Source organism: Oncorhynchus kisutch, linkage group LG10, assembly GCF_002021735.2.
Source record: "Oncorhynchus kisutch isolate 150728-3 linkage group LG10, Okis_V2, whole genome shotgun sequence".
NCBI classification, from domain to species: domain Eukaryota; kingdom Metazoa; phylum Chordata; class Actinopteri; order Salmoniformes; family Salmonidae; genus Oncorhynchus; species Oncorhynchus kisutch.
In genome coordinates this window covers 9827089-9840167 of record NC_034183.2, presented here as the reverse complement: position 1 = coordinate 9840167, position 13079 = coordinate 9827089, and the positions used below count along the sequence as shown (strand labels likewise).

General features: G+C 42.1%; 1 protein-coding gene across 2 annotated transcripts; it reads right to left on the bottom strand.

The window, feature by feature from the left end:
- Positions 1 to 1475: 1475 nt before the first annotated feature.
- LOC109897711 (G/T mismatch-specific thymine DNA glycosylase) lies at positions 1476 to 9439 on the bottom strand. Of its 2 annotated transcripts, XM_020492242.2 has the most exons (11): positions 9263 to 9439; positions 8929 to 8999; positions 8028 to 8245; positions 7430 to 7629; positions 6845 to 6914; positions 6428 to 6563; positions 6178 to 6260; positions 5691 to 5785; positions 4330 to 4504; positions 2289 to 2414; positions 1476 to 1965 (listed from the first exon to the last, which is right to left on the bottom strand). In XM_020492242.2, exons 2-11 carry the CDS (start codon positions 8982 to 8984, stop codon positions 1814 to 1816), a joined length of 1311 nt encoding a protein of 436 aa, XP_020347831.1. In that variant the 5' UTR covers positions 8985 to 8999; positions 9263 to 9439; the 3' UTR covers positions 1476 to 1813. The 2 variants fall into 2 exon arrangements, with proteins under 2 accessions (XP_020347831.1, XP_031688898.1); XM_031833038.1 differs by lacking the exon at positions 8929 to 8999 and having other exon boundaries at positions 9263 to 9407.
- Positions 9440 to 13079: the final 3640 nt, after the last annotated feature.

Below are 13079 nucleotides of genomic sequence, written 5' to 3'. Positions count from 1 at the left end.
TTGCAACTGGCCTATCAAGTGGGAACCCATCCAGGGTTGCCAGGAGAAAAGCCTTTTCAATTTGTTGGTAGGATATCAGGATACAGAATGTGGTTATGAGGGATTATCAGTGCCACTTTGAAAATAAATGCTAAATAGGTGTGTGAAAATGATACATTAATTTATATTTTCATATCAGTGTGCATGATTAATGCCACAATAAAATTCAAAAGAAATTGAAAATGTTCATTTGTAAATGGTGAACATAACTTCCTAAATGAAAATCCCAAATGGTAAACAGAAAATGGTAAGTGTAAGGTGCAAAGAGAAACTGGGTGTCTGTTTTAATTTCTCAACTACCAAATTAGCATGGTCTCTTTTCCATTTTCAAAGTGTATGCAAATAGCTTATCGGAGGCGTGACCGAGGAGAGCAACACGACTCCCACGGGAAGTAGTACTTTCTAGCCATGCTGGGTTCCCTGTGTATTGGTGTGACAAACGGTGTGAGCCCAGGGGTGTATTCATTAGGAACCAAACGGAATGAACCGGGAGGGGGACCTACCTGAATTTATCCAATAGATACTTTGTTTTTGTTCCAAAACGGTCACTGTTTTGCTATGGAAACCGTTTACCTTTTCAGAAGCAAACAGGGCAAAACCAGAGTTTCTACTGAACAAATTCAGATGGGTCCTTCTCCTTTTTGTTTGCTTCCCTTTAAACGTTTTGCAACAGAATCAGCGGAATGAATACACATCTAGTCTCCTGTGGCAGAGGCATCCATTCCATGACCCGTAGATCCACGGTAGCGTTTTGAAACCTGATTGGCTGAACGCGTTATGCAACATCCAGGGACTAGCATTGGTGGTCATCTAAACATTTGTCATAAGACAAGGCATGGTTATTTCTGTATAATGTAAGGAGTGATTCGATTCTGCTTCCAGGGACGTATTCTGGTTTGACATTGTAAGATGTCCGTCTTGTTTAGTAAATTATAAACTCTGTTGCTCTGCTGAAGATCAATATATGGTTCAGAGGTCAGATGAATGATATAACGTCATGATCATCAGTCATAAGGAGGAAACTGGGGCTACCTTCACCTGAAACGGTCTCTAAAATGGCCTGGAGAAAACTGCTGGGACCTAGAAAAGGTGGCTGTGAAGCCAGGAGACGGAAACTAGGGTCGTGTTCATTAGGGCACACTGTAACAAAACTCTAAGCATTTCAGTTCCTCCCTGTTATTCCAGTTCTCTTTAAAAGCTTTCCACTGTTGAATTCACTAGACACAAAGCAGAAGCAAACAGGGGAGGTACTATTTGAATTTGTCCAATAAGAAAAACGTCCATTTTCCGTTGCATTATGTTTTCATACGGTGTGCCCTAATGAATACGGCCCATGTCGTCTTGGAACTGTCAGGCACCTATCTTTTTCATTCAACTTGATCACTTTACAAGTCATAATGAACCATGTACATCATTAAGTTCCGGATTCCACAAAATAACTGTCAATGTCAGTTGTACAACTGATTTAATATCTCTGTAATAACAAACTTAAAAATTCCAGAGCACAATTACACTTCCACATGTGAGGGATACAACAAAATCCCATTCTTTAAAAATATAAAAATAAGACACTGGACACATGCTGTATGAAATGCAATAAATAGTTATAAAAATTAATGGGGAATAAAATGGGCTGTGTTTTAAAGAGAGAATTTGAAAAACAGGAGTCCAGTCAAGATGGGCCATTTCTCCTCCATCTTCCTTCTAGTGTGACGCATGCATTATGATGCCTCAGAAACGGTGTGACCCAATGACTTTCTTGTGGGGGCCTTCTTCAAAAGGTTTCAGCTCCCAACTGAGGTTGAGCTACATTGCTACTGTTACAGCTAATGTCCGGTATCTGGTCTGCAAACGACTGTGTCATCCACTGGTCGTATGGCATGTGGTTCAATGGTGTAGCTTGGGCTTGGTCCTTACTGGGCATTGCTAAAAGGAGTATAAAAAACAAACAATTTATTCAGATGTAAAAATGGTATCCACGACTTCATCTAGATGAAGGGCTTCATCTGACTCTGGGTCAGTAGATTAAGGGCTTCATCTGACTGGGTCAGTAGATTAAGGGCTTCATCTGACTCAGGGTTAGAAGGTAAAGGGCTTCATTGCCTAAATCCTGAAGTAACCCTTTAACAAACCAACAGCTGTATGAATAGTGATGACATACATTCATCTTTAGGGTCTATTTTCCTATCAGCCGAGATGCACTAACGAAAGACAAAAAAAAAAAACACTCTTCAGAAACTTGCTCTCACCGGTCTCTTTGGTGGAGGAAATGTTGCAGTAGCTTGTGCTTTGCCTTGCCTCCTCGCGCTCCCCGTCGCAGGTCTCGTACTCAGGATCCACCTGCTCCTCCTTGATGGCCATCCTCTTAGCATCCTCTGTAGCAGTGGTACAGGAAATACAAGATTAGTGATCAACAACACTGCTCTTCAACACGATTGCCAATCTAGAGAGCACACCCTCATTTAGCATTTGAATGTTCACCACATGACTGAATATAATTGGTGTAACATGAAGAGTATGATGGCATCCTTATCAATGGCATTATATTCAGTATATACAGTGCCTTGCGAAAGTATTCGGCCCCCCTGAACTTTGCGACCTTTTGACACATTTCTGGCTTCAAACATAAAGATATAAAACTATTTTTTTGTGAAGAATCAACAACAAGTGGGACACAATCATGAAGTGGAACAACATTTATTGGATATTTCAAACTTTTTTAACAAATCAAAAACTGAAAAATTGGGCGTGCAAAATTATTCAGCCCCTTTACTTTCAGTGCAGCAAACTCTCTCCAGAAGTTCAGTGAGGATCTCTGAATGATCCAATGTTGACCTAAATGACTAATGATGATAAATACAATCCACCTGTGTGTAATCAAGTCTCCGTATAAATGCACCTGCACTGTGATAGTCTCAGAGGTCCGTTAAAAGCGCAGAGAGCATCATGAAGAACAAGGAACACACCAGGCAGGTCCGAGATACTGTTGTGAAGAAGTTTAAAGCCGGATTTGGATACAAAAAGATTTCCCAAGCTTTAAACATCCCAAGGAGCACTGTGCAAGCGATAATATTGAAATGGAAGGAGTATCAGACCACTGCAAATCTACCAAGACCTGGCCGTCCCTCTAAACTTTCAGCTCATACAAGGAGAAGACTGATCAGAGATGCAGCCAAGAGGCCCATGATCACTCTGGATGAACTGCAGAGATCTACAGCTGAGGTGGAGACTCTGTCCATAGGACAACAATCAGTCGTATATTGCACAAATCTGGCCTTTATGGAAGAGTGGCAAGAAGAAAGCAATTTCTTAAAGATATCCATAAAAAGTGTCGTTTAAAGTTTGCCACAAGCCACCTGGGAGACACACCAAACATGTGGAAGAAGGTGCTCTGGTCATATGAAACCAAAATTGAACTTTTTGGCAACAATGCAAAACGTTATGTTTGGCGTAAAAGCAACACAGCTCATCACCCTGAACACCATCCCCACTGTCAAACATGGTGGTGGCAGCATCATGGTTTGGGCCTGCTTTTCTTCAGCAGGGACAGGGAAGATGGTTAAAATTGATGGGAAGATGGATGGAGCCAAATACAGGACCATTCTGGAAGAAAACCTGATGGAGTCTGCAAAAGACCTGAGACTGGGACGGAGATTTGTCTTCCAACAAGACAATGATCCAAAACATAAAGCAAAATCTACAATGGAATGGTTCAAAAATAAACATATCCAGGTGTTAGAATGGCCAAGTCAAAGTCCAGACCTGAATCCAATCGAGAATCTGTGGAAAGAACTGAAAACTGCTGTTCACAAATGTTCTCCATCCAACCTCACTGAGCTCGAGCTGTTTTGCAAGGAGGAATGGGAAAAAATGTCAGTCTCTCGATGTGCAAAACTGATAGAGACATACCCCAAGTGACTTACAGCTGTAGTCGCAGCAAAAGGTGGCGCTACAAAGTATTAACTTAAGGGGGCTGAATAATTTTGCACGCCCAATTTTTCCGTTTTTGATTTGTTAAAAAAGTTTGAAATATCCAATAAATGTCGTTCCACTTCATGATTGTGTCCCACTTGTTGTTGATTCTTCACAAAAAAATACAGTTTTATATCTTTATGTTTGAAGCCTGAAATGTGGCAAAAGGTCACAAAGTTCAAGGGGGCCGAATACTTTCGCAAGGCACTGTATATCAGAGATTCAGTTAACGGGTTTCTCATGTTCGTTCTGAAATAGCAGCGTGAACAAGACTTTGAAGTGTGGCAACGCTTAACTCCGTCATGACCATTATTTTACCTTTGGCAAGTCCCAAGTCGAAGTGGTACTCAGTCTCTTGCACCTCGCGGGCCACTGAGACCACACCTTTGATCTTGTCCCGTAGCTCCTTCAGCTTGATGTAGAAGTGAACCTTGTCCTGAGCGCGGGGGAACTGGGCACAGCGGGGGCTTGACGAAGGCATCAAGTAGCACACCTAGGATGTATGCAATGAGTGAAGACAATCGCAACGTTGCAGGTAGAAATGTTTGGAGACAACACGGCTCACAGCTCTACGTGACATAACGCTAAACTTGATCTACAATACATTTCTATCTGAATCTATAAAGTTGTACCCTCTTGAACAGACCCCAAAACAACAGTAGGAACAGACAATGAGAGAATGGATACAAACATGTGCAACTAGTTACTATACGGAACAAAAATATAAAAACGCAACATGCAACAATTTTAAAGATTCTAAGGAAATGTGTCAATTGAAATAAATTCATTAGGCCCTAATCTATGGATTTCACATCTGGGAATACAGATATGCATCTGTTGGTCACAGGTACCTTGAAAAAAAAAAGGGGGGGGGGGGGCATGGATCAGAAAACCAGTCAATATCTGGTGTGACCACCATTTGCCTCATGCAGCGTGACATCTCCTTCAAAATAGAGTTGATCAGGCTATTGATTGTGGATTGTGGAATGTTTTCCCACTCCTCTTCAATCGCTGTGCGAAGTTGCTGGATATTAGCAGGAACTGGAACACGCTGTCATACACATTGATCCAGAGCATCCCACACATGCTCAATGGGTGAGATGTCTGGCGAGTATGCAGACCATGGAAGAACTGCAACATTTTCAGCTTCTAAGAATTGTGTACAGATCCTTACGACATGGGGCCATGCATAATTCAGTTTGTCTGGCAGGTTGGACACAAAGTTCTTGAGGTGGGCAAGCTCTAGCGAACTCCATATTTCCTCGTCAGTATACGTGTCAAAGGGGTCAAGGTTTCATGCTGAAACATGAGGTGATGGCAGTGGATGAATGGCACGACAATCTCGGTGCATTCAAATTGCCATCGATAAAATCTAGTTGTGTTCGTTGTCAGTAGCTTATGCCTGCCCATACCATAACCTCACCATGGGGCACTCTATTCACAATGTTGACATCAGCAAGCTGCTCGTCCACCTGTCAGGTGGATGGATTATCTTGGCAAAGGAGAAATGCTCACTAACAGGGATGGAAACAAATTCGTGCACAACATTTTTAAGAAATAAGCTTGTGTGTGGAACATTTCTGGGATCTTCTATTTCAGCTCATGAATCATGGGACTAACACTTTCTTTACATGTTGCGTTTATATTTTGGTTCAGTGTATTTTGGTAAAACTACTTACTGTTTCGGTTTCTGGGATTTTGTACGGCTGTAAGCCAAACTCAAGTTTCTTTGCCTTCACTCCAAAGATCTCTTTGCTGAAAATTTCGTAAATACCTGCCGAAGAAGAGTAATTTAACCTTAATTCAACTAGGCAAGTCAGTTAAGAAAATAATCTTATTTACAATGACAACCTACACCGGCCAAACCCGGACGACGCTGGGACAATTGTGCACCGGCACTATGGGACTCCCAATCACGGCCGGTTGTGATACGGCCTGGATTTGAACCAGGGTGTCTGTAGTGACGCCTCTAGCACTGAGATGCAGTGCCTTAGACCGCTGTGATACAGCCTGGAATCGAACCAGACCGTAATGCAATGAATATCATCATTAAATTATGTGGGTCTAACTTTTGTCGAAATGACAAGTATTTCTGTTTTTATCTGTAAAAGACAAAACATAAACTATAACTGTAATTACTGATATCCTCTTTAAAAATGTGCTCACATTTTCCGTTGAAAGCTGCGATTAGTGGCTTGTATTTCTTCAGCTTCTCCACCAATTGCCGGCCTCCTTCACGAAACTCTTTGCTGTAGATATAGTAACAAAGTTAGCCTAGACAATGAACCAATAACAATGACGACTATGAACCAATAACCATGACGACAATTGTAACTAGAAAGAAAATGCATCATGGATGTTTAATGACATCTGTGCTTTTTTTATTACAATAGGTTTATTACTATAGGTTTGACACCTTGAGAGGTCTTTGCTTCCTGGCGTTGTCCTCTCCACCATGTTGGTAAAGCCAATGCCATACTTCTCCGGCAGGCTCAGATCGTGCATGTGGTTGAGCTGCTCATCAGTAAGACCAGAGAGGAACAGGCATTTCCCTAAGGTCCAAAACAAAAACAATGCTCAATCACTTTCATCATACTGTTACTAATAACGGGGGTTGTGTTCACTAGGCACGAAATGGAAGAAAGCGTTCTAAAACGAGTCAAAGAGAGGAGGTGCCGTTTGAACTCGTCCAACAAGAATGGCTTGTTTTTTTTTCTTCCGCTGCACAATGTTTTGCTTTGTTGTGCCCTAATGAACATGACCCTAATCAGGCAGTCAGTATGTGGTATTACAGTACTCTGTATGTATGGAAATTGAAGTGAGTGCTACGTACAAAAATGGTTTCCTGGGTTTGGGTAATGTCGTCCCTTGTAGGCTGACAACAGTCCTGGATTGATACCAATCTAAGAAAGGGATCATAAATTATTATTGCAAAATGCTAGAGAGTCATTTTTGATTCGATTCAAATTCACAACACATACGTAGTACATGGGTTTAATCTAATGAAAAATTGTGTTTGATCCAGTGGGCTATCATCAGGGTAGAATGGTGTGTGTATTCCAGGAGCTATCATCAAATCAAATCAAATGTATTTATATAGCCCTTCGTACATCAGCTGATATCTCAAAGTGCTGTACAGAAACCCAGCCTAAAACCCCAAACAGCAAGCAATACAGGTGTAGAAGCATCAGGGTAGAATGGTGTGTGTATTCCAGGAGCTATCATTAGGGTAGAATGGTGTATTCCAGGAGCTATCATTAGGGTAGAATGGTGTATTCCATGGGCTATCATTAGGGTAGAATGGCCTATCATTAATAATGGTACAGATTTTTTTTTAAATGGCCAAACTTTACATAAACAGCCCTACTCAACATCACCAGTCTGAAAATGTCACAAATTAAATGATGTTAAAACTCACTATCAAAATGTCCAGGTTGTGGTCAATAATATCTGGCAGGGTTTTGGCCATAACCTCATCCACTGACATGCCATTGAAACGGTTAAGGGTCCTTTTGGCTTTCTTCAGGGCCTCTGCCTGATCGTAGTCCTCCTGCGGTTGGCCCTCCCCCGGCTTCTGTTTGGGAGGCCGACCTCTCTTTCTCTTCCCTGGCGTCGGAGCTAAAAGACAGAAAATGAACAAGTTTGCAGGGGAATCCATTTGAGACGAGGTGCAGAATCGCAACTCTTGATCACATAATGAGTGATTATCCGGGAAGCAAAAGGGGATTTATTGAAAATCTGTGATCCTGTGCAGTCCGACTGCATCATAGTCAATCTCAGACACGCCCAATGATTCTGTGGAAGGTGCCAGACAAATATAATTGGATTGATTACTGGAACAGCACTAGGGTGAGGATAGATCAGTTCATGTTAACACCAGGGTGGTGGGGACTGGGGAAATGTGTACGCAGAGGAGAGAGCGCACAACAAATAGAGCTGTACAAATATTGACCACGCAAACATGGCAGATGGCATGGCTAAGTAATGGGGGGGGGGGGGGGGGGGTCATCACATACCTTGTGATGTATCCACAGGCTGATCGTGTTGGACGATTGGCTCTTGATGGAAGTCGTGATGGAAGTCCAGCTCTTGGTGGACAGGGAGGTCCTGGTGGACCGACAGCTCCGTCATGACCCGGTCCTCTCTGGATCCCTCCATGTAATGACCCATATGGCCCGTGTTATGGTACTGCATCACATGTTGAGCTTGGGGGTGCTGCTGGGTGGACTGGTACCTACAGGTCCATAAGACAAAATAAACAGACTGGGGTGACACCATCTTCTTTTGTTTTCAAATGGGGTTTGTCCAGAGGTGACAAACTGGAAGACAAAGAAATGACTGAGGGTCCATAGAGAAACTGTTCATGCTCCTAGAATACATTTCACACACACATTGGTTTGACGTCTCATGTTTTCTGACCAGGAAACATTTCATGGCCCAACTTTTGGATTTGACATGGGTGCGTGTGCTATTAATGATCATGTTGTAAGGATGCATATGTTTTAACGTCTAGGATTACTTTAGTTAAATGTAAATGGCCTATCAATGACATGTCACCTCACTCTGCATCCATAGAGTAACTTCCCATATAAACTTCCAATTCGTTTTTTTCTTTGCAAATCATTATTTAATCATGTACATTGTACCATGTAGAAATGTCTGCCTTCCTGCCGGTCTATCTTCACAGGATCATAATTGTTTCTTAATTTTAAAAAGTACAGTGTTGAGGGGGGGGCATGCTTTGTCTAATAATGACATTAATACATAGCCTGCTGTAGGCCATGGCGATAGGAACTGTTTTGACAGTTGTTGCAAAAGTAGCTTTATTTAATACATGTTGATGGAGACTGACACTCCACAGCAATTGTATTTTATGCAAAAACCTCCCAACACCAACGCGTTCGGAGGACAACTCACCACTGTTGGAGATAATCCGTAGGAACCGTCAGTGACGTATACTGCTTTTCTTCCATCTTTACGAGGATTTACTTAAATAAATTAACATTCATGTTGCTGTTAGCTACAATGATATGCCCTTTTACACTGTAATTTACCACAGTAGGAGTATTGGCAAAACTATCGGCCTTTAGATTTGGCAAACGGATTGTTATCACAACACCACAAAGACGTTTGGTGGTAAGAAGGGTTACAGACAACTAACATTCATTCTAGCTACTAAACAAGCTTGCTGGGAAATTGCAAGGGGAGTATATAAACGTGCTAATACAAGAGATGTTGAGTAGCGACATACCTGTTATACATATGTTTAGAATTCCTTTTTCACAAAATGTACCGATTGAGGGCGATCAATGGACCCAAAACAAAGACCATTTAGGAACATTGGGGTGAAGCGTCTTTTCAGTTTATTGTTAGCTTTACCGTAACAAAAGTATTTGCGTTGTCGCCGCCTACTGGGTTGGAGTGTGGAGCTCACATCATTAATCCATTCCAAATTAAATCAAATTGTTTTGGTACACATATTTTGCAGATGTTATCGCGGGTGTAGTGAAATGCTTGTGTTCAACAGTGCAGTAATGCCTAACAATACACCCGAATACCCAAAATAAATATAAAATAATTAAAATTAGAACGAGCAATGTCAGAGTCCGGACTATAAATATATATGTATATGATGGTGTGTATAGACATTATGGACAGTATATGAATAAAAACAATTGTGTACAGCAGTAGTTATAGGATGAGCCTTGACTAGAATACAGTACATACATATGAAGTTTATTATTATTATTATTATTATTGTTAAACCTTTATTTAACCAGGAAGGGCTCATTGAGATTTAAAATCTCTTTTTCAAGAGCGTCCTGGCCAAGATCAGCAGCACTAAGTCATTACAAAAATTACAGACAAACAACATGGAAAACTACAAGTAATCTAGTAAAAACCATAGAATTCACAAGAGTATAACGAAATCAAAAACAGCAAATCATTGACAGGTCAGAGAATCAGTCTCAAGATCATTCATCAGTGATTTAAAAATACCAATTGGGACAAGTTCTACCAGTTTAAAAGTATTTTGTAAGGCGTTCCAAGACGATGGCGCAGAGTACATAAAAGCCCTTTTACCAAATTCAGTTCAGACATTTGGAACAGTTAGCAGGATAAAGTCCAGCGAACGAAGAGAGTACCCACCACATTTCTGAACAATAAAAATGCCCAAATAAAAATGTAGTAAGCCTACGAGTGACTAGAGAAGGCCAGTCAACCCTGGTATACAAAGTGCAGTGGTGCGTAAGGGATTTGCAGTCTAAAATAAATCTCAAAATGCCATGGTAAAGGGTGTCAATTGATCTCAAACACTGAGTGGAAGCGTTCATATATAAAATATCCCCATACTCTAGTAAAGGCATAAATGTAACTAATACTAGCCTCCTTCTGGCTTCAAAAGATAAACAGTTGGTAAAACGCTATGTAAACACTATTAAAGTGACGAGTATTCAATGATAAATGTCCATAGGGCAGCAGTCTCTAAGGTGCTGGGTCGAGTACCGGCTAGTAACAGTGACTAAAGATCAGGGCAGGGTACTGGGCGGAGGCCAACTAGTGGTGACTTTTTAACAGTCCAATGGCCTAGAGAAGTCCCACCTGCACTGTCTCCGCCTTCTAGATAGTAGCAGGGTGAACAGGCTGTGGCTTGGGTGGCTGAGGTCCTTGATGATCTTCCTGTGATACCAGGTTTTGTAGATGTCCTGGTGGGGGGGGGGGGCAGGCACCACCCCCTGGAGAGCCCTGCGGTTAAAGATGCCTTACCAGGTGGTGATACAGCCCGACAGGATTTTTTTATTTTACTAGGCAAATTCTTATTTTCAATGACAGCCTAGGAACAGTGGGTTAACTGCCTTGCTCAGGGGCAAAAATACATATTTTTACCTTGTCAACTCGGGGATTCAATCTTGCAACCTTTCGGTAACTAGTCCAATGCTCTAACCACTAGGCTACCAGCCATTCCATTGAGGATGCTCTCAATGGTGTCACTGTAGAAGTTTGTGAGGGTTTTAGGGGCCAAGCTGGCTTTATTCAGCCTCCTGAGGTTGAAGAGGTGCTGTTGCGCCTTCTTCTCCACACTGTCTGTGTGGATGGAACAATTCAGGTTGTCAGTGATGTGTGGCCCCGTCGATGTGGATGGGGGCGTGCTCCCTCTGCAGCATTTGTATTTTTTGTATTTATTAGGGATCCCCATTAGTTCCTGCCAAGGCAGCAGCTACTCTTCCTGGGGTTTATTATGGATCCCCATTAGTTCCTGCCAAGGCAGCGGCTACTCTTCCTGGGTTTTTTTGTGGATCTCCATTCATTCCTGCCAAGGCAGCAGCTACTCTTCCTGGGGTTTATTATGGATCCCCATTAGTTCCTACCAAGGCAGCGGCTAACTCTTCCTGGGGTTTATTATGGATCCCCATTAGTTCCTACCAAGGCAGCGGCTACTCTTCCTGGGGTTTATTATGGATCCCCATTAGTTCCTATCAAGGCAGCGGCTAACTCTTCCTGGGGTTTATTATGGAACCCCATTAGTTCCTACCAAGGCAGCGGCTAACTCTTCCTGGGGTTTATTATGGATCCCCATTAGTTCCTACCAAGGCAGCGGCTAACTCTTCCTGGGGTTTATTATGGATCCCCATTAGTTCCTACCAAGGCAGCGGCTAACTCTTCCTGGGGTTTATTATGGATCCCCATTAGTTCCTACCAAGGCAGCGGCTAACTCTTCCTGGGGTTTATTATGGATCCCCATTAGTTCCTACCAAGGCAGCGGCTAACTCTTCCTGGGGTTTATTATGGATCCCCATTAGTTCCTACCAAGGCAGCGGCTAACTCTTCCTGGGGTTTATTATGGATCCCCATTAGTTCCTACCAAGGCAGCGGCTAACTCTTCCTGGGGTTTATTATGGATCCCCATTAGTTCCTACCAAGGCAGCGGCTACTCTTCCTGGGGTACAAACACATTAAGGCACTGATATTACACATAAAACAAAAGAAAACAGTACATCGTATAACACTGTCAGACCCCCACATATCCACAACACAAAATGTATAATACCACCATACAACAATATTATAATGTACGTGTGTAGAGTGCGTGTGCCTGTACCTGTGTGTGTGTCTCTTCACACCCGTTGTACCATAAGGTGTTTTTTAATCGGATTCTACTGCTTGCATCAGTTACCTGATTTGGAATATAGTTCCATGTAGTCATGGCTCTATGTAGTACCTCCCATAGTCTGTTCTGGACTTGGGGATTGTGAAGAGACCTCTGGTGGTATGTCTTGTGGGGAATGCATGGGTGTCTGAGCTGTGTGCTAATGTTTTAAAACAGACACGTCGGTGCATTCAGCTTGTCAACACTTCTTACAAGAACAAGTAATGATGAAGTCATTCTCTCTTCCACTTTAAACCATGAGAGATTGACATGACATGCATATTATTCATGTTATCTCTCTGTGTACATTTAGGGCTCCAGAGTGGTGCAGTGGAATAAGACACTGCTTCTCAGTGCAGTACTTGGTTTGAATCCAGGCTGCATCACATTTGGTCGGGATTGGGGAGTGCCATAGGGCAGCGTACAATTGGCCCAGGGTTGGCTGGGGTAGGCTGTCATTGTAAATAAAAATGAGTTTTTAACTGACTTGCCTAGTTAAATAAAAGTTTAAAAAACAACAACAAAAATATTTATGGGCCAGCCGTGCTGCCCTGTTCTAAGCCAATTGTAATTTTCCTAAGTCCCTCTCTGTGTCACCTGACTACACGACTGAACAGTAATCTAGGTGCGACAAAACTAGGGCCTGTAGGACCTGCCTTGTTGACAGTGTTGTTAAGAAGGCAGAGCAGCGCTTTATAAGGGACAGACTTCTCCCCATCTTAGCTACTGTTGTAAACATTTTTAACCGTGGCAGTTTACAATGCAGGGTTATTTCAAGCAGTTTAGTCACTTCAACTTGCTCAATTTCCACATTATTCATTACAATATTTAGTTGAGGTTTAGGGCTTAGTGAAAGATTTGTCCCAAATTCAATGCTTTTAGTTTTAGAAATATTTAGGACTAAACTTATTCCTTGCCA